The sequence below is a fragment of the Phascolarctos cinereus genome, unplaced genomic scaffold (assembly GCF_003287225.1).
Source record: "Phascolarctos cinereus isolate Bilbo 61053 unplaced genomic scaffold, phaCin_HiC Scaffold_9;HRSCAF=440, whole genome shotgun sequence".
NCBI classification, from domain to species: domain Eukaryota; kingdom Metazoa; phylum Chordata; class Mammalia; order Diprotodontia; family Phascolarctidae; genus Phascolarctos; species Phascolarctos cinereus.
In genome coordinates, this window is record NW_027556402.1 from 196,521,005 (window position 1) to 196,540,935 (window position 19,931).

At 36.8% G+C, this 19,931-nt stretch overlaps 1 protein-coding gene across 3 annotated transcripts in view; it reads right to left on the reverse strand.

The window, feature by feature from the left end:
* Positions 1-19,931, reverse strand: part of HTT (huntingtin) — a 209,914-nt gene that overhangs the window by 147,132 nt on the left and 42,851 nt on the right. For 2 of the 3 annotated variants that reach the window (XM_020992153.2, XM_078148997.1), the window contains exons 9-12: positions 15,517-15,721; positions 12,509-12,556; positions 8,500-8,580; positions 3,456-3,817 (exon numbers count right to left, since the gene is read on the reverse strand). In XM_020992153.2, the coding sequence (XP_020847812.1) occupies positions 3,456-3,817; positions 8,500-8,580; positions 12,509-12,556; positions 15,517-15,721 (696 nt within the window). The remainder of the gene's footprint in view (positions 1-3,455; positions 3,818-8,499; positions 8,581-12,508; positions 12,557-15,516; positions 15,722-19,931) is intronic. The other variant, XM_078148998.1, reaches the window with a different exon arrangement.

Below are 19,931 nucleotides of genomic sequence, written 5' to 3' on the forward strand. Positions count from 1 at the left end.
ATGTTGTGTAGTGACAAGAACACTGAGATAAGACACGGGTGATTCAAGCTCTAGACCCAGTTCTACCACTAAATAACTGTGACATTGAACAAGTCACTTAACCTATTGGAATTTCCATTGCCTAATCTGTAAAATGAGAATACCTGCTATATAAATACAAATTTATAAAATTTTTATGACATTAAATGAATAAATTTAATTAAGAAAAGGAACATTAAACTCTTATTTTTCTTAGTACCACATAAGTATCCTGGCTCTCAGTTCAGTGCTCTTTCCACTACATCATATTGGTGTTACTGCCACCTGCCACCAGCCACCAGCAGCTAGTAAGAAAAGAAACTGGAAACCATCAAGAGCTATAAAATTGTGGGCTGCTAACAAAAAAATAAAAAATAAAATAAAATTGTGAGCTACTATGATTATAAGCTTGACTATATTTGAACTTCCAGACTAGGTTGATTACCTAAAAAATATTTCTATCTAGAAGGCTAAAAAAAAATCACTTCAAATACTATGAGCCAAAAATACAAAAACAGCTTTAGGACAAATTTTTTAAAAAACCACGAGAAAGACTTTAGGTATACTTTACAAGTGAAATGGAAAATCCACCAACCTTCAAGTTTATAGTTTTAACCTTTTCATTATTGGGCTTTCTGCTTATAGTTATTTCAGACTCACTTGACATATCCTATATTCAAGTCATCTCTAGATGAATACATATAAAGCTTTTTAATAAGCCTTAAAGGAAGGCTTTATAATGGCTAAAACTTTTCACAAACAACCGGCTCTCCCTATTTATTTGGCCACTACCTAAGATGAGATGTTCATCTCCTCTTGTCAAGATTATTGCAATGGCCTAATTTCCTCAAGTCTCTCTCCCCAAATGCATACTGCTACCAAAGTGATTTTTAATGAGTGTAGTTCTGCTTCCCTCTTTAATAAATTACAGAAGCTCCCTACTGCTTATATGATCAAATAACAAATTCCTCTGTTTAGCTTTTAAAATTTTACTGGACCTCAGCTATCTTTCCACACTCACTGGTTACTCCTTCTCCTCCTGCATTCTCTTCCTGACATATATTACTGCATCTCTGACTGAGACCTATACCTGTAGTACACTCCCTCCTCATCTCCACCTCAAGAGCTCCTTCTCTTCCCTCAAGATGCAATGTAAACGCCATTTTCTACGTGAAGTCTCTCTTTAATAGCCAGTGCCCTCAACTAGCTTGTTAATTAAATTACTTTGTATTTATTCCCTTTACATTTATTCTGTATATACTTAAGTTCTTGCCTCCCAGGAGGACATAAGCTCCTTTCAAGAAGAGATTGTTTCATTCATTTTATTTGTATCCCCAGGGAAACACACAAACAGTGCCTAGGATATATCAGGAGCATAATAAATACTTATTTATTATGTACAGAATGGAAACAGAAATGGATTTGGAGGCAGAAGACCAAAGTTCAAGTTCTGGTTCCATTTCTGATCAGCTCTAATGTAATGTAAAGCGCTCAATTCCCATTTCTGAACCTGAGTCTTCTAATTTACAGAATAAGACTAATATTATATGGACATCTTACCTCACCAGGCCCTGTGAGTGCATGCTTTGAAAATTAGAAATTGTCGTACAAATATGAGCTGATATTACTGTCCCTTCCCATGGGTCTTATAATTTGTTAAATTTTGTTTATTAGAATATTCTTTTTTTAGGGTGGTTTAACTTATTTGAAACATATTCTCAAAAGGAAGTACTTCCTAACTATGGAAGTTGCTGTAAGAGATTAATATATTCTCCAATTACAGAACATCTTCAAGTAAAGGTTGGGTACCACTTGTCAAGAAAGTCACAAAAGGGAATCCTACTCAGAGGTAAGATTAGATACCCAGCAAAGCCCCTTCCAGCTCCAAAACTGACTCTTCCCACTGCATTTAATCAGGAGAAGGACCACGTCATATTTGATCATATTTCCCTGGATATCTAGCACAATGTACTATATATAATAGAGTGTTAACACTGCAGTTGAATAATGTTTTCTTAAAATCTGTTTCAAGTTATTGCTATGATAAATTATTTTCTATAATTAAATTTAAAATCTGCAAAAATTCTGTGAACTGTTAACATCTAACTAAAAACAAAACAAAATAAAAGACACACTCCCAAATGTTATCAGTAATAGTGACAAAATTTAAAGTAAAAAAAAAAAACAGGAAAATATTTTCTTTTAACTGCAACATTTTCCCTAAAAAGAATGCATGACATCTAAAAGAACAAAAATGATTGGGTTGAAATGCAAACATTATATAAAGTACTTTTATCAATATATCATTATTATTATTATTATTATTGGAGTTTTTCCTCAGAAAAATTTAGCAGATAAACTTTTCTCAATTTGTTAAAATCTGGTTGAAACTAATTAGGTCAAGCTCTTATTCAACAGCAAATCACTTAACTCTATTTGCCTCAGTCTTCTCACTGTAAAATAGAGACAATAATAGCACCTACCTCCTGAGGATAAAATGAGATATTTGCAAAGTACTTTGCAAACCCTAAAGTTCCATATAAATGCTAGCTATCATCATTATTATTATTCAGTTGGCCTCCAACAGTACAGATAGCTTTGTTAAGATACAAACCATAGCCTGTATTCCTAATCCCTACTTATTATGTGGTTACAAAATCAAAAAATTCAGTCGAGGACAGGACACTCATTTGGATCTGGGGTTAGAAGGCTCAGATACCTAATGCAAAGTCAGGATTCAAAGGCAGGTTTCTAGATCCTTGGACTGAAAATCCCATAATCTTTCCAATATATTATACTGTCTCATACTCTAACTACACTATATGGATGAATAAAGTGAGCTAAGTGATGTTCTTGGCCCAAGGTATGTGCAGCTTCTAAAAGGCAGAGCTAGAAGTCTTCTGATTCTAAGTCTGGGGCTATACGTAACTCAGTGTTCTACTGTGCTATCAAATACAAGTGTATTTGTTTCACTTTTACAGTTACAATTTAGAGACTTTCAATCACATGCAACATATTGCACAAGGAAATATTTAAAAGCACTCTTAAAAACAAAAGGTAACATGCAAATGCCAATTTATTCAGGGAGGATAGCCATACCATATTTAGCTGATTCAGATTCTACTGACAACTTTTTTTCACTTAACTTAGATCCATGAAGGCCTAAAGAGTATTTTTCTATTAATACATAATACATTCCATTTTTAGTAGCATTCATCCAATCCAAATAATTATGATAGACTATTAGAAGTCCATTATCTACAGAATAAAAATAAGTTGATTTCTGCAGTGAAGGTATAAAATAAGGTCAAGCTCTAAAAGGTATGATCAGCTGACCTCTTCACTGTTATTGACTGGGGCCTCCGTGGAGTGGGTATGAGACACATCAGGCCCCACGGAAAACCAGGCCTTCCTACCTTTGCCCATTGCACACTTACAATTTCAGAACTGTCTGAAGGGGTCACAGCTGAATCCGGACCTTCTGTAGTTGTCTGTGAACTATCACTAATTGGTGATGAAGCCTGGGTCCCATCATTCATGTCCATAGTAGGGTCAGATGGCACAGCACTGATTTGGCTTGAGCTGCGACTAAGCATATCCTCTTCATCTCCATCTGTGGCTGCACTTGTCAAGTCACAGCCAGTCAGATCAACAGAGTCTGACTGTAAAGTATGTTGTGACCTGGGCTGCTCAGTGATGATATCGTGACCTGTGGAATCAGCAGCTGAACTAGTGGAAACAGGAGTTGATACACCTGATGAAGAAGCCAATTCACCTGTGATTTCACTCTTCATCGAGGCTGAAAGAAAAGAATGCTACATGAGGTTTTTGTGACACTGCTTTTCCCCTGATTCTCCTACAAATCTCTCTGATGGCTCATCCTCAATCTCCTTTAACAGATCAATTAACACGTCAGGCCTACTCCCTGGGGATGTATCCCAAGGCACCATCTTGGGTTCTCTTCTCTCTACATTCTCTCAGTTGGTCACCTCATTAGCTGCTATGAATGCAATTGTCATTTTTATGCAGATTTTCCCCAGATACACATCTCTGAGCCCCAGTCCCATCTCAGCAACTGCCTTTTGGTCATTTTGAACTTGATATACTATAGACATCTAAAACTCAATATGTCCAAAATAGAATTATCTTTCCAAAACACATCTCTTCTTCCAAACTTCCCTATTTTCTGTTGAGGGCACCATCATCTTTCCAGGAACCCAGAATGGCATTATCTTTGACTCCTCACCCCACAGATCCAATCAGAAGCCAAATTTCATCCTTTTTATTTGCAAAACATCTCATACATTTGACTGCTTCTCTCCATGCACAGAACCATTGGTCCATTTCAGGTACTCACCACCTCTGGTGTGGACTGCTGCAAGAGACTCTGAACTGGTCTCCCAGCCTTACCTCCCCATGTCAATCAATACTTCACAAAGCTACTAGGGTGATCTTCCTAAAATACTAGTCTGATTGTGTTATTCCTCCTACTCAAACCAGTGTCCAAATTCCTGTGGCATTTAAAGCTCTTTACAATCTGGCCTCTTCCTAGCTTTCTAGTCTTCTTATATTTTACCATCCTGTACAACTCTATGGGCCAGACATCGTGGCCTCTGCTATTCCCCAGGTGACACTCCATCTCCTGTCTTTGCACTGGCCCACACATTCTCCCTAAAGCGCATGCTTTCCTTCCACAATTCTACCACTTGGAATCTTTGGCTTCCTTCAAGCCATAAACAGCTCAAAGCAAGAACTTCTAAAGGAGGCCTTTTCCAGGCAGCCCAGCTGCCAGGGCTTTTGCTCGCAGGTTAATTTGTATGTACTTAAAATTAACTGGAACCTACTTAGTATGTATCAACAAGAATATCTCTCTCTCTCTCTCTCTCTCTCTCTCTCTCTCTCTGTCTCAATTAAGTGCTTAACAAATCCTTGCTGATTGACTGACTGGATGCCTGGTTCTCCTTTCTGTCCAGTCACTCCTACTCAGTCTCCTTTGCTGGTTCTTGATCCATGTTCTTCCACCAAACCCTGGTGTCTCCAAGGCTTTGGCCTAGTCCCTGTAACTTTATGTATTTTATTTTATGTACTTAAAGTTAAGAATGCCTCCTATACTATCTCACTTGGTGATATCATCACCTTCCATGGGATCAACTACATCTATGCAGATGACTCCCAGATCCACATTTCCAATCCCAATGTTTCTTCAGAACATTAATCCTTACCACCAACTGCCTTATGGATATCTTGAAATGGCTGTCTCACTGGCATCTCAGTATGTTCAAACAATTCATTACCTTTCCTCCCAAACCAACCCCTCTTCCAAATTTCCCTATTAATGTCAATGGCACCACCACCCTTCCAGACACTCACCCAAGAATCATCCTCAAATCTTCATTCTCACTTACCCCACATATCCAATATATTACCAAATTTTGTCCATTGTACCTTCCCAGCATCTTTCCTTTATGTCCCCAAAACACAGTTTAAGATCTCCTCACCTCTTTCCTGGACTACCACATTAGCCTCCAGGATTTCTCCTCTCTAGCCCATCCTCCAAAAAGCTACAAGTGGCCTGCCCACATCACACAACCTTCCCTACTCAAGGAGCTTGTGCAGCCCTTTCCTCTACCTCTGCAGTCTTTTCACACTTGACTTTGCTCTACGTACTCTACAATGCAGCCACACTGGCTCATGGCAGTTCTTCACACACAACCCCCTCTCTCCTGACTCTGTGCTTGTGCAGTGGCTGTCCTCTGTGCCTAGACTGCTCTATCCCATCCCCTTCACCACTAGTTTCCTTGGCTTCCTTTAAGACTCAGCTCAAATGGCAGGCAGACTTCAGAAAAGCTTGGAAAGACTCATATGAACTGATACTGAGTGAAATGAGCAGAACCAGGAGAACATGGTACACAGTAACAGCCACACTGTACGATGGCTGACTTTAATAGACTTAGCTTTCTCAGCAATGCAAGGATCTAAGACAACTCCAAAAGACTCACGAACATCCAGAGAAAGAACTATGCAGTCTGAATGCCGATGGAAGCAGACTATCTGCTCTCCTTTTCTTCTGTTGTTTTGTTTTGCTTCTTCTTTCTCATAGTTCTTTCCATTAGTTCTAATTCTTCTTTATAGCAGGACTAATGTGAAAATATGTTTTATATGAATGTATAAGTAGAGCCTGTATCAGATTGCATGCCATCTTGGGGATGGGGGAGGAAAAGGAAGGGGAAAAAACTTAAAACTCAAAATCTTATGGAAGTAAATGTTGAAAACTAAAAATAAATAAATAAATGTTTAAGAAAAGACTCAGCTAAAATCTCACCTTCTACAAGAGTTCTTTCCCTGGTCCCCTTAGGTGCTAATATGGTCCTCTCTCAGAATGCCTTCCATCTACCATCTGTGTATCTTCTGTGTACCTAGTTGTTACCAAATGGTCTCTTCCATTACAACATGAGCTCCTTGAAGTCTGTTTTTCTTTGTGTCCCCAGCACTTAGCATAGTGCCTGACACAGAGTAAGATGTAATAAACTGTTTTTATTGGAAACTGAGGGGATGCCCATCAATTGGGAATGGGTAATTGTGGTATACGATTGTGATAATATACTACTGTGCCATAAGAAATGACAAGGGGTGGTTTCAGGAAAAAAAAGCAAAACATGGCAAGGGCTCTATGATACAAAGTGAAATGGGCAGAAGCAGGAGAGCACTGTACACAGTAACAGCAGTACTGTATGATGACCAATTGTGGATGACTGAGCTATTCTCAGGACTACAAAGATCCAAGACGATTCTGAAGGACTTAATGATGAAACATGATATCCACCTTCAGAGAAAGAACTCATGGACTCTGAATGCAGATCAAAGTAAACTTTTTTTTACTTTTTTTTTTCATGTTCTTTCCACAATAGGATTAATATAGAAATACGGTTTTGCATGACTGCACAAGTATAATCTATGTCTAATTGCTTGCTATCTCAGGAAGATGGCCAAGATGGAGGGAAAGGAGGAGGGAGAGAATTAGGAACTCACATTTTTTTAAATGAATGCTAAAAATTATTTTTAAATGAAATTGGAAAAAAAATAAAACACTCATAAATAAATGTTTGTTTAGTGATTGGCACACTTTGTTGTTGTTACAGCAGTTAGGTGGCGCAATGGACAGAGTGGTAGTCAAGAAGACTCATCTGGCCTCAAACACTTACTAACTGTGTGATCCTGGGCAAGCTACTTAACCCTGTTTCTCTCAGTTTCTCATCTGTAAAATGAGTTGGAGAAGGAAATGGCAAACCACTCCAGTGTCTTTGCCAAGAAAACTCCAAATGGGGGGGGCAGCTAGGTGGCTCAGTGGATAGAGCACTGGCCCTGGATTCAGGAGGACCTGAGTTCAAATCCGGCCTCAGACACATAATGCTTACTAGCTGTGTGACCCTGGGCAAGTCACTTAACCCCATTGCCTAACCAAAAAAATATATAAAAATGTAGGAATATGTTTGGGGCAGGTAGGTGGCGCAGTGGATAGAGCACTGGCCCTAAGGTCAGGAGGACCTGAGTTCAAATCCAGCCTCAGACCAAACACTTGACACTTACTAGCTGTGTGACCCTGGGCAAGTCACTTAACCCCAACTGCCTAAAAAAAATTAGAAAAAGAAAAAGAAAAGAAAACTCCAAATGGGGTCACAAAGAGTCAGACACAACCAAAACAAATGAACAATAACAATGTACCTAGGTACCTACTTATTACCAAGTAGTCTTCCTCATTAGAATGTTAGCTCCTTGGCTGTTTTTCTTTTTATCCCCAGGACTTAGCATGATACCTGACTTGGGGTAAAATCCTAATAAACATTTGTTTACTAATTGGCACATAGCAGGTGTTTCATTACTGTCATTTGGCTGATTGCTTGAAGGAGAATAATTTGAATGATACAAGTGGTAAGATTGTGCTGGCAGATTCAGATTAGCCTGGGGTAAATTACATTTAATCCCTATTTTAATCTATTTTTAACTCTATTTTAATCTCAGTGTTACCAACAAGCCTTGAACCAGTTCTCATTACCTCTCCATTCAAACAAGAACATGTGCTCCAGAAATGCAAAGTCATTCTGAAATGGGCATATGTCAACCATTTGGAGAAAGGGAAATATCATTAAACAGGCAGACAGCAACAAGCGAGCCCCAGATGAATACACCGCAGGATCTCCACCAACTACTGAAATTGTACTAGATGAATCTACTCCAGAACTCACATTTCTAGAGAAAATTGCCCAGCTGTGTGTATCAGGAGATGCAGGTAACAAATCCTTCCCCAAAAGACTTAAGCCAGAAGAAAAAATGTGAGTTAATACTTTAGAAAAACAGATTTACTACATCTCTCCATTAGCATGGGTAACAGTCGATAAAATCAGTATACAGTGATCACAATAGGGGATTTTAAATGGGAAGTCAGATAACCAACTTTTAAATAAAACTGAAATGCTGAATTACCTGCAAATGTTGAGCTGCTAACTTCAGACCTTGATTCTGGGTCATCTTCTAAGCCTTCTTCTTCTCCTAAGAGCACTTTACCTGATAAACAATGCAGTAATTAAATTCAATTAAATTCAACAACTACTTATTAAGTACTTAAGTGTTAGGCACTATGTTTTGAACTGGGAATTTGATTTCCCCATGGTAATAATCACTCTTTTAGTTTTCCTAAAAAATATAATGGTCTTCTTGAAACAAAAAATGCACACTTCTAAATCTCAAATCATGGGAAGATTTAATTCACTTCTTCATACTACCTTAATGGTAACAATAGTTAACATTTATACAGAATTTGATAGCTCATGATTTCCTCACAGTACATAGTACTAAGAATACTGCTACTCACATTAACAACTATATTTTGAAAAAATACATGGGGCCCCAAGACAGGAAAACCTGGGTGCAAATGTTTAAATTAAGATTTCCTAGGCAGCTAGGTGATGCAGTGGATAGAGCACCAGCCCTGAAGTCAGGAAGACCTGAGTTCAAATGTGGCCCTCAGACCAAACACTTGACACTTACTAGCTGTGTGACCCTGGGCAAGTCACTTAACCACAACTGCCTAATTAAAAAAAAAAAGGATTTCCTATCAGAATCTAAACATATCTTCCTTCTGCTCTATCATTAAACAAGAAGACAGCAGCAACAAGGGACTCTGAAGTGAAATTTCCTTTTCTGTAAAATGGGAATAATTGTATTTATAACATCTATCTCACTAGGCTGTTGTAAGAAAAAGATTTCTTAAATCTTAAAGTGCCACTGCCACTACTAGTAGTAGAAAGAATATCCCAAACACATTTAAGATCTTAGGATACTGTTCAAATCTATACCAATTTAGAGAAAATAGCTTAATACTGCAGTGCTCAACTAATAGAGAATGCTATCTCAGAAAAATACCTAAACTAGTGTTAAAATAAATTTCTGTGTAATGACCACCCCTGGCCATAGAGATGACATAAACAAATGATGTAATGCATCTCTCAGCTTTTCTTGAAAAGATGGGTGACTAAGAGTGAAGAATGTTGCATAGGCTGACAGATACAGATGGTTTTTGCATCAGCTGGTGCTGCTTAACAGTTTTTGCTTTTTTACAAGTGAAAGATCAAGGGGATGATCTGGAAGAAGAGAGAAGACATGGAATCTATACCACATATAAACAAAGGACACCAATTTTTTTTCAAATAATAAAATATGGATTCACTGATAAAAAGATACCTAGAAATGTCATTTCTCAAGAGTTCTTTTCACCAGATTAATTTTATTTTATAATCTCCATAAATTAAGTTGCTTTCTTACATACACCACCTTAATACTCAGAGTATATTATAATATCCTTAGAAGATACTGTTCAAATAACTGTGAGAATTCCTTGCTTTAAAACTACTTCACAAAATGTTAATAAGCAAAAAATTCATGTACATATACACAAAGAAACAAACAAAAAGAGAAGGGGAATACAGAAGAAGTAATAAAGAAGATGTCATAGATGTGGAAATTAACTTTTAGGGGCAGCTAGGTGGCTCAGTGCATAGAGTACCAGCCCTGGAGTCAGGAGGACCTGAGTTCAAACTTGGTCTCAGACACATAATACTCACTAGCTGTGTGACTCTGGGCAAGTCACTTAACTTCAACTGCCTCACCAAAAAAAAAAAAGAAAAGAAAAGAAAGAAATCAACTTTTAAGAGTAAATAGTTGTTAATGTATGTTTACTGACTGTGTCATTTCGAGTTAGAATAAATATTTTAAAACATCTTCAATACTTCAGGGGCCTGTGATTTCATCAATGGGTACACTTCTTTTGTCAAGAGCTTCTGTGGCCAAAAAACCTGTCACGCTGTGGCCAATCTGGTAGTGAGCCTCTCAGTAAAGAATTTTTTAAATTAAATAAACTAATGCATTATTCTTTAAATTAGTATGACACATTCTGAGGTAAATTACATGCAACCATATAAATAAAACATTATTAAAGAGAAAAACGTAGCAAAGCCCCAACTCAGGTGATTATAGAAATGTGGATGGTCTGCTAAATGTGGTTTCATGAAAGCCACAAGTCATTTAACTTGTCAGACTGGGGAAATTTTCAAAGCAGAAAACTCAAGTTTTTAACAATACAAAAAGGCAACAACTTTATATTACAATGTTTTTTTAAATCCTCTTAAGAAAAAGGTTAAGATAATTTCTTTTATCTGACCCACAGGAACAATGAAACTAACCCTGGTCAAACACTACTATTCAAACAAGCACTAGTAGCTGGTTTGCTAATTACTCGTCACTTTCTGGCTAACTTCACAGCTCATCACTATAGGAAAATGTGACTAAACTGAGTAACTAAATGATTTGGTTGCACGAGAGGCAAAAAAACTTCAATTGCCAAGAAAATCAAGAAAAGATAAAACACACATTAAAAAAATGAAGGGGTTCTAGTAAGTATTTTTAAGGCATGCCAAGAAGTAGCAGTAAATCTTTCAAACTGAGAGTTGGCACAGCAGACAGAATGCCAGGCCTGGAGTCAGGAAGACCTGAGTTCAAATTCAACCTCAAACACCCACTAGCTGTGTAATTCTGAGCAAGTCACTTAACTTTTGTTTGCCTCAATTTCCTCAACAGTAAAATAGGGATAATAATAGCACCTACCTCTTAGGTTGTAAGGATTAAATGAGATAATAATTATAAATCACTTAGCACAAGGCCTGGCACACAGCAAGCTGTATATAAATACTAGCTATTAAATTATGAATCTCAAAAACTTCATGCAACAAATGGCACAACAGTTATGAAACATCTGGATTACTAACTAATGAAAAAAGCTTTTCTGAATCCATACCCATCCTGCCATGCACAGACCCATCATTAAAACAGTAACCTCCTCTGGAAAATAAGACTTGCAAATCATCATATGAAAAGCATCCTGTGCTACACACAGCAATCATCTAATAAATGTGTTTTTTTAATGAACAAATGAATGAAAGAGAAAAAAAAGATTGTCATTCTTTCAAGATTTCAGAATAGAAGATGAGAGAATGTCCTTCAAGTAAAAGGGCATTGAGACTGAACTAGAAACTGAGAATGGCATTTCAAAAATTTATGACATGTACAAGCACATCAATAGATTCGATGTGCATTAGTTGATGCAGTCAAATTGACATATTTTGCACAAAATCTGGTATCTGGTATTCAAAATATGGCTGACAAAATGATAACAGGGCTCCAATTTAACAAAGATGGTAGATGCTCAGAGTTCTAAATAGGCAAAAAAATCTGAAAATATTATTTATCTAGACAAAAAGAAGTTAAGAGCATAGAAGCATACCTGTTTAACATTATTAATTAGTTCCACAAGAACATTACCTTAAGAGAAATTATATTACAGGGTGGTTATTTTCAAAGTAACAATGTATACAAATGGGAAATAATGTTCCTGGGAATACAGAATTCAGGCTACAAACATTCCAAATAGACTTTTACACAACCTAAGACCAAAACAAGGAATCCAAATTCCAAGGCAAAGCTGAGCAATGGGGAGACAGTAGACCCAGAACATTAGGCTGGACGAGGTACATTGACCAGAGGCACAGAGGCACCCAGGAATAAGTGGGCTGAGCAGAATTGACTTATATTAGGGTTCTACTTTCATGCTTTAAGTTAGTTATTATTAAACTATTTTGGTTACCTCTAGGCACAAGTTAATCCAGGTATACATGTGCAACATAGAACCAAGCAGATTACCTATAACATTAGAAATCGAAAATAAAGACAAATTTGCACAACTATTATAGCCCAGTTATCAAGGATTTCAGCAATATTTTTAAAGGTAAAAAATATTACTGAGAATAGACATGGAAACAGAGTCCAATGCATTATGAAAGTAGAGAAAGAAAATAAGTCATGGAAACAGAGTCCAATATATTATAAAAAAAAAAAGAAAATAATAAGATCACACAAGACTCTGACTTTTTAAAATAATCACCTTTTTGTTTTCTTGAAAGAACTGGGCTGCATGAAGACCCCCCTCCAGCTGCAAATCATAGAGAGCAAAAGTAAGAAAATAGGCTGCTGAAATCAGGAAAGAATTTTTAATAGCTTCAAAAAAGCTGGATTTCATGCAAACTAGAATATAGCAAATACATTCCATAAACTGCGATTAAGGATATAATCATTATTATTGTACCATAGTTTGAGAATCTCAAAATCACATAAAAATATAATAAAATACTGAACACAAATTAGATGTGACACAAGATATAAAACCAACTAGTTAATTACACGACAGGACCATTTCACAAAATAACAGAAACATTAGGATATTTGCTTGATCTCCAATAAATAAGCAAATATAATGTGACTAATTAATTGGAGAACAAATCCTCTTTGGTTAAAAAAACCCCACAAATCCTAACAATCTTCCAAATTAATTGTTCATGAAGACAAACATTCCATAGGTAAAAACATATTTCAATATATAGGACTATACACAGTAATCACTATGTAAATATTAGTTTCTATTGCTATGGTTATATGGTTCACTGCTTTAATGCTGAAATTAACAATGATATTTACATTCAAATTAGGCAATTATTAGAATTCCAGTCGATTTTCTTCTAATTTGCCTAAACTTGTCAAAAAATGAAGAGTTTCAATGAACAGTCTGTTTACTGTTCAGGCTGGTGAATAAGTGTTTGATGGAAATATTTATGCTGACAGCCAGGACTGAAGAAGAGTAAGACTCCTAATAAAGACAGGCATTTCCAGATTAGAGATTATAGAGTTATGTCCCAAAAACAGGACTATCACCCTGGAACATAACTAGACAGCAGAGACCCAAGGCCAAAGTCACTCAGAGGCCAAAATCCAGGAGAACAAAGAAACAAGACAGGACAGGAACTTCAGGTAAAGCAGGAAAAAAGTGTTCAGGAGAGCTTTTCTGAGGTTATTTGACAGGAGATAAAGGAGACCCTTCAAGAAAATTTTTTGTTCCTTAAGGACAAAAACCAATTTTCTGTAGTTGCATCCCCAATTTGTAGCACAGTGCTTTGTTCATAATAAGGTACATAAATTCTTGTTGAACTGCACTGAATCGTTCAGTGGATAGGATAGAAAGTTTTACAGTATCTTAAGATTTAAAGCCAGCAGTAAAGTTATCTAGTCTAATTCAATTTCATAGATGAAGAAACTGAAGCCCAAAGAAAAGTGACTTTGTCAAAGCCAAGAAGGAAACAGCAGAACCAGGATTTGAGTAGAGGTACTCAACTACAGAGACAATGTTCGTTTGTTTTGTTTGTTTGTTTTCCCAACTATTTAACATCTGAACACTCCTAGATTCCCATAACTCAAGATGACCCCCTTTCCCACCGTAGTCCCCCTCTCCCCCCGAAGTGGTTAAGCCATAAAATGTCTCACTTGTACTACATAAAATTCTTTATTAAGTCACAGAACCCAGAAATTCCACCAATCAAAATTAAAAGCACCTTTTGGAATGCAAATATCCCTGAAAAAAAGTAAAGGCTATTAATTATTAACATCCTAGAATAAATTCATTTAGTCAGACTGCTTTTCCCCCAACATCAAGTTTACTGATGCTGCCAACTTTACTGAGAATACGTAATACTTTATTTTGGGAGTAGAATAAAGTAATTTTAGAATGTAGGCAACCTTAAGGGTTGGGAAGTAAGATGATAAAGAAATAGAGATGATATTAAGGTATAGAAAGGAAAGAGGGAGAGTCACAAAGGAAAACTGAAATGCTGACCAATAGTGGGCCTGCCTCTAGCTCACAGAGATTAAATTACTCACTTTGTAAAATAGGGTCCCAAAATAAATACAATTTGAAACCCAAAGAACCAAACTTACAAAGGGAACACAGATCTGCTTTTATAGTCCTGGGTTATAAACATCCTGTTTACTAAGGAAACTGGCTTTTCATGGATGGTCATAGGATCAGCTACATTGGCCACAGGAGCAACCACATAAAACTCTCTAGATCAAAAGAAATGTTGCTTCTAATATGAAACATTCTAATAGCACTGCAAGTAAAATACACACGTATCAGCAATACCTAAATGACTATTAAGAGTCAAGAGTTGTTCTACAGGTAACTGATAATATTAAAGCATAAATGTATAATATCAACACACACACACACACAAACACGCACACCCATCAATCAACAAGCCTTTATTAAGCACCTATTATGTGCTAAGCACTGTGCTAGGCACTGGGTATGTAAAAATTAAACAGTCCCAGTCCTCAAGGAATTTACATTATATTGAACATATTTAAGAATATACAAAATACAAAATAAATACAAGGTAATTTTGAAAGGAAGGCAATAGTAGCTGAAGGAAATGAAGAAAGGTCTCATATAAGAAGTAACATTTCAGCTAAGCTGCCAAGGAAATAAGGGATTCTAAGAAACAGACATGGAAGAATAATTATATTCTATCATTGAGAAAGCTCAAAAGCATAAGATCTGAGATAAATGTTGTGTTTAAGGTATAGCAAGGTCAGTTTGGCTACACACTAGAGTACGTAAAAGGAAATAAAATAAAATAAGCCTAGAAAGGTAAGTTGGAGCTACAGTGTGAAGGAATTCAAATGACAGAAGAGAGTGCATTTGCACCTACTGGTAACAGGGAGCCAAGGGATTTTATAGAGCAGAAGAGTTAACAAAGTCACACACAATTTTGTTAAGTTGAAATTTTTATAAAGGCAGAAACTATAAAGAGCAGCAAAACTCCAGGCTTCTGGAATTATTCTTCCTAAGTCTATCAAGACTGTATTAAGCATGTTAACAAGCAGACTAGCATGGGAATTTTATTGGAATTTTAATGATTATTAAAGTACATAAGTATGCTGGATTATGTTATTTCAAGTTAAAAGGAATCTTAACAAAATGAGATGTATATTTGGTACTTATTAAAAAATACTGGAAAGTACATCATGCATTAACTGAACATCTTAGCATTCCAAATAACTTACCTATAAGTTCCACAATGCTCCCACTGCGACTTCTGCTACTAAACTCCTCTTTGGTCACACTGACCTGTCCAATACCACCCGCAGTTGTCAGGGCTTGAAGAAGCTCAGCTGGAGGTGTTTTGAAAAGTTGTTGTAATAGTTCTAATGCTCCAGTTACGACATTGTGGTCTTGGTGCTGGGTGTAATGCAAAGTCAATTCATATACCTAAGAACCAAAAGAGCCACAGTGGAATATTCATTAATTTTTTTTTGGGGGGGGGGGCCTGGAAAAAGAAGGTTAGTTATATGTTCATGAATTTCAGTTAACCAAACTATAAGAGCTGAGGAGCAACATGGATAATCAAAAACCCTTAACTCAAAGTGACTTCCTGTTATATGAATTAATATTAGGATTTCGTTCAGATAATACAGTAAATTGTATCATCTAGTTCACTACTACTAGTATGAAATTGTTAAATAAAATTATTATGAAGGAAAAATGTCTCTCAAAAAAATTAACTGCCTTATTCCTATGGAATAACTAATATCTTATAACACAGAAAAAGGGGAATTTTAGATTTTAAGACTCAGAAGGGACCTTTAAAGATCATATAGTTCAATCCCTGTGCTTTATTGAGGAGGGATCTAAGCTCAACGAAATCACAGAACCACAGCATTTCATAGTTGGAATGGTCCTCAGTAACCATTCAGTTCAAATCATACTTGCAAAAGAATTTGCCTTATAATACATTCAAAAAGAAGCTGTCTAAGCTTGGCTTGATGGAAGGGGGTGCCTCACTTCCTTCTAAGGCAGCCCATTACATTTATGGATGTCTATAATATTTAGCAACTGTTTCCTTATACTAGGCTTGTATTTACCTCTTTACACTTCCACCCACTGCTCCTAGTTCTGTCCTGTGGAGATAAATAAAATTTGTCTAAAGCCTCTTCCACATCTCCGCCTTTCAAATTCAAATGCTTCAGGACAGCAACTACATCCCTATAGAGTCTCTTCTCCAAGATAAACACCCCCAGGTCCCTCTCCCCTTTTCTATCCCACCTCAAGTCCCTTCCCCCAGATATTCCAAAACCCATGAAGGAGTAGGAAACCTGGCCACCCTTATCTATTTCCTTTTCTCAGGGCTTAGAAAAAGTAAGTTAATACTTTTCTTTCCAATGAAATGCAGAACCACCAAGCCCTACGGTCTCCCCTAAAACTTCTTCCTAAGCCGTGCCCTTAGGACTTCTGAGCCTTTCTAACCCCCCTACTGCTGTTTCCTTAAGACCTTTGAACCTTTTCATCTGTCCTGACTTTGTTTAAAGGCTGTGTCCCCTGAATTAGAGTGTGAGATCCTGGACATTAGACTCTGTCTCACTTTTTCCATCTATAACCACAGCATTCAGTACAATGCTTGGCACACAGTCATCACCTAATATTTTGTCATTCATTCATTCTGATATCACGAGCAAAAGGCCTTTCATTACCCTGGTTCTCCTCCTTTGGTTGCCATCTTATCAATTTCCTTCCTGAAATATAATGCCCAGAAGTGAATATAAATTTCCAATATGGAATGAATAAAAAATAGTGTTGCAGAATTATCACTTCTTTAGTGAAACCTAGGATCACATTAGCTTTCTTAGCTGCCACAACACATTGTTGATATTTGGTTACCATAGCCTAAAACCCATATATATTTTAAAGACAAATCACTATCTAAACAGAAACACTTCATCTTTTACTTGTTAGATGCCTTAACATTTATCCATCTCAAAAGAAACATTTGATTTAGCTCAAGGTTCGTGCCTGTCAAGAGCTTATTAAATCTTAGCTATCATCCAGTGTGTCCCGCCCAATTTTAAATCATTTGTAAATGTGGTAAGCACGCAAGCTATACCTTTTATCCAAGTCATTAATAATGATAAAAAGCATAAAGGCACAATGTAAAGAGACCTAGTTGAAAAGAAAAGACCTGGGTACAAATCCCATCTTCTGATTCATCCTGGCTGCATAGGCAAGTCACTTAACTTCTTCATGTTCTAGAAAATTCTCTAAAACTATAAGTTACAGAGAAAGTTTGACCTGTATTAGTATCCTCACCAAAGAGCTGACTACACTAATGAAACCAGAGGTCCAGCCCCTAAACTTATCCCTACTGATTAACAGTGTTAAATGGCATAAAGCCAAGCATGGATTCCTTGGGTATTCCAATAGACATCTCCTTCCAGCTGACATAGATCCATTAATAACTACATTTTGGATGTGGTCTTTAATATAGTTCCAATAGCATCAAGGAACACTTGTAGGAAATGGTGGAGATTAAAGTGAACAGAAGTAAAAAATTTATTTTTACAGTAATAATGTAGTTTTTTAAAAAAAAAAACAACTTGGAAAAACTTAAGAAATCTGGTCAATGAAATGACTAACCATAGCTACAAGAAATCTGGTCAATGAAATGACTAACCATAGCTACGGGGAACCCATGATGAAATACAATACCCACCTCATGACAAAGAGGTCATGGTCTCAGGGTAAAAAGTGAGAATTTTCATACATGGCCAAGAAGTGGATTTGTGTTGCTTGACTACACATATGTAGGGGAAAAATAGGAACCACAATTATTCTGTGACATCTTGATGGATTATCAACACTGAAATCCACCAACCACCTGGTAGCCTAATATTAGAAAGTCCCCAACCACTATGCAAGACTATGGGGTAAAGTGAATAGTCTTATCCACTACTGTACAACTACTGTCTTCGTTATCTTTGGATAAGAGAACATTGCAATTTTGTCTAAAACAACTGCTTTCACAATTGTAAAAGTATCTGGTCTCTTCTTGCCTTCTAAGGTCCATGGACGTGGCTGGGGAAGGGAGGGGTGGGGAGTGATCTCTTAATCTTATATTATAAATATTCCCCTTTTCTCTGGTGGATCACCCACTCCTTTTTCTAGTGCCCTCCTTTGCTATGAAATGCTTTACTATCTAGAAAAGATTCCCTAATAAAACTCTTTAACTTCAGTTTGGCCTCCTATCTTCGACCCACAGCGATGGGACCCTTTGCTGACAAATATGCTTCTCCCAAGAAGTAAAGACAGTTTCTCAACTCATGTTTGTAACAAGAGTTTTCTTTTTTCCAAAATGTGGAGGGAAGAAGGGAGGAAGTATTTTAGAGTAGGTGAAAGGAGAGGACTAGCAATACTATTATCCAAAAATGAAGAAAATAATAGGCATTGATGCATTTCAAAAATGCAGATGAGAAAAGAAAGAAGTTCAGAAGGAATCACAGACAATAAGGAAAGGTTTGAAAGTAACATCATATGTATTAAATGCTTAAAAAGAAAAGCAAACTGGGAGACAGCTAGGTGGCACAGTGGATAGAGCAACGGCCCTGGATTCAGGAGGACCTAAGTTCAAATCCAGCCTCAGACATATAACACTTACTAGGTCTGTGACCCTGGGCAAGTCACTTAACTCTACTGCCTAACAAAAAAGAAAAAGAAGCAAACTGTGTATAATACAGATTGTACAATCTCATTGTTTCATATATAATCATCAGCTATCCTTTGCAAATGGAAATGCTACTTTTAGCTAATGTTTGTTTAATTCAGAATACCAAAAGAAAAATTTTTTAACATTCTCAAATCTATCTAAATGTACTGCCGTCTACTATACTACATCTTTACCTCAGAATAGCATGGAAGACTTTCTCAAATACTTCATTAAAATCTAAGTAAACTATAACTATAGAGTGCCATGAGATACCAGTTCAATAACCTTATTAAAAAAGGAAATATAGCCATATTTCATAAGCTGCAAAACAAAAAACCTTTCTCTGGTAGTAACTGGGCCCAATTATATCTGCCCCACCTTTCCAAATTCAATGTGACAGATCTTGTGGTTTTTCAGTGAGTCTGGGCACTCTAAATTATAACCCTTTCTAGTAAACTGGGTATTTCCTTCACTTATTTTTGATGAAGTCAGTTCACCCCTTTGTGATCACCACTTGTTTCCCAGATAAAGTTGGGGGAGGAGGGAAAGAGAGGGAGAGACAGACAGACAGACATAGATAGATTTAGAGATAAAGCACTTTCTACGGGCCAGTAAACTGTACTAACTTTATTAGGTGAGGGGGAAAAATAAAGCTTTAATAAAAGAAGACTTGACAAAAAAAGAAACAAGGAGTAGAAACTTGGAAGTGGAAATACAGGAATTAAGGAGATCAAAAAGGTAAGCAAGAACAACAAAAAGGATAAACTGTTCACATTCAAGTGGGGGAGGGGGAGATCCCTCTGATTATCATCCTCAGGGGTCGCAGAGGAAGTCTGATTAGACAGACAACCTGAGAGTGGTTCTGTTATATCTTGATGATCTTAAGAGGAGAATGGAAAGAGGGGGAAGAGAAATACATTAGGAGGGAAGGGAAAAGAAGGTTAG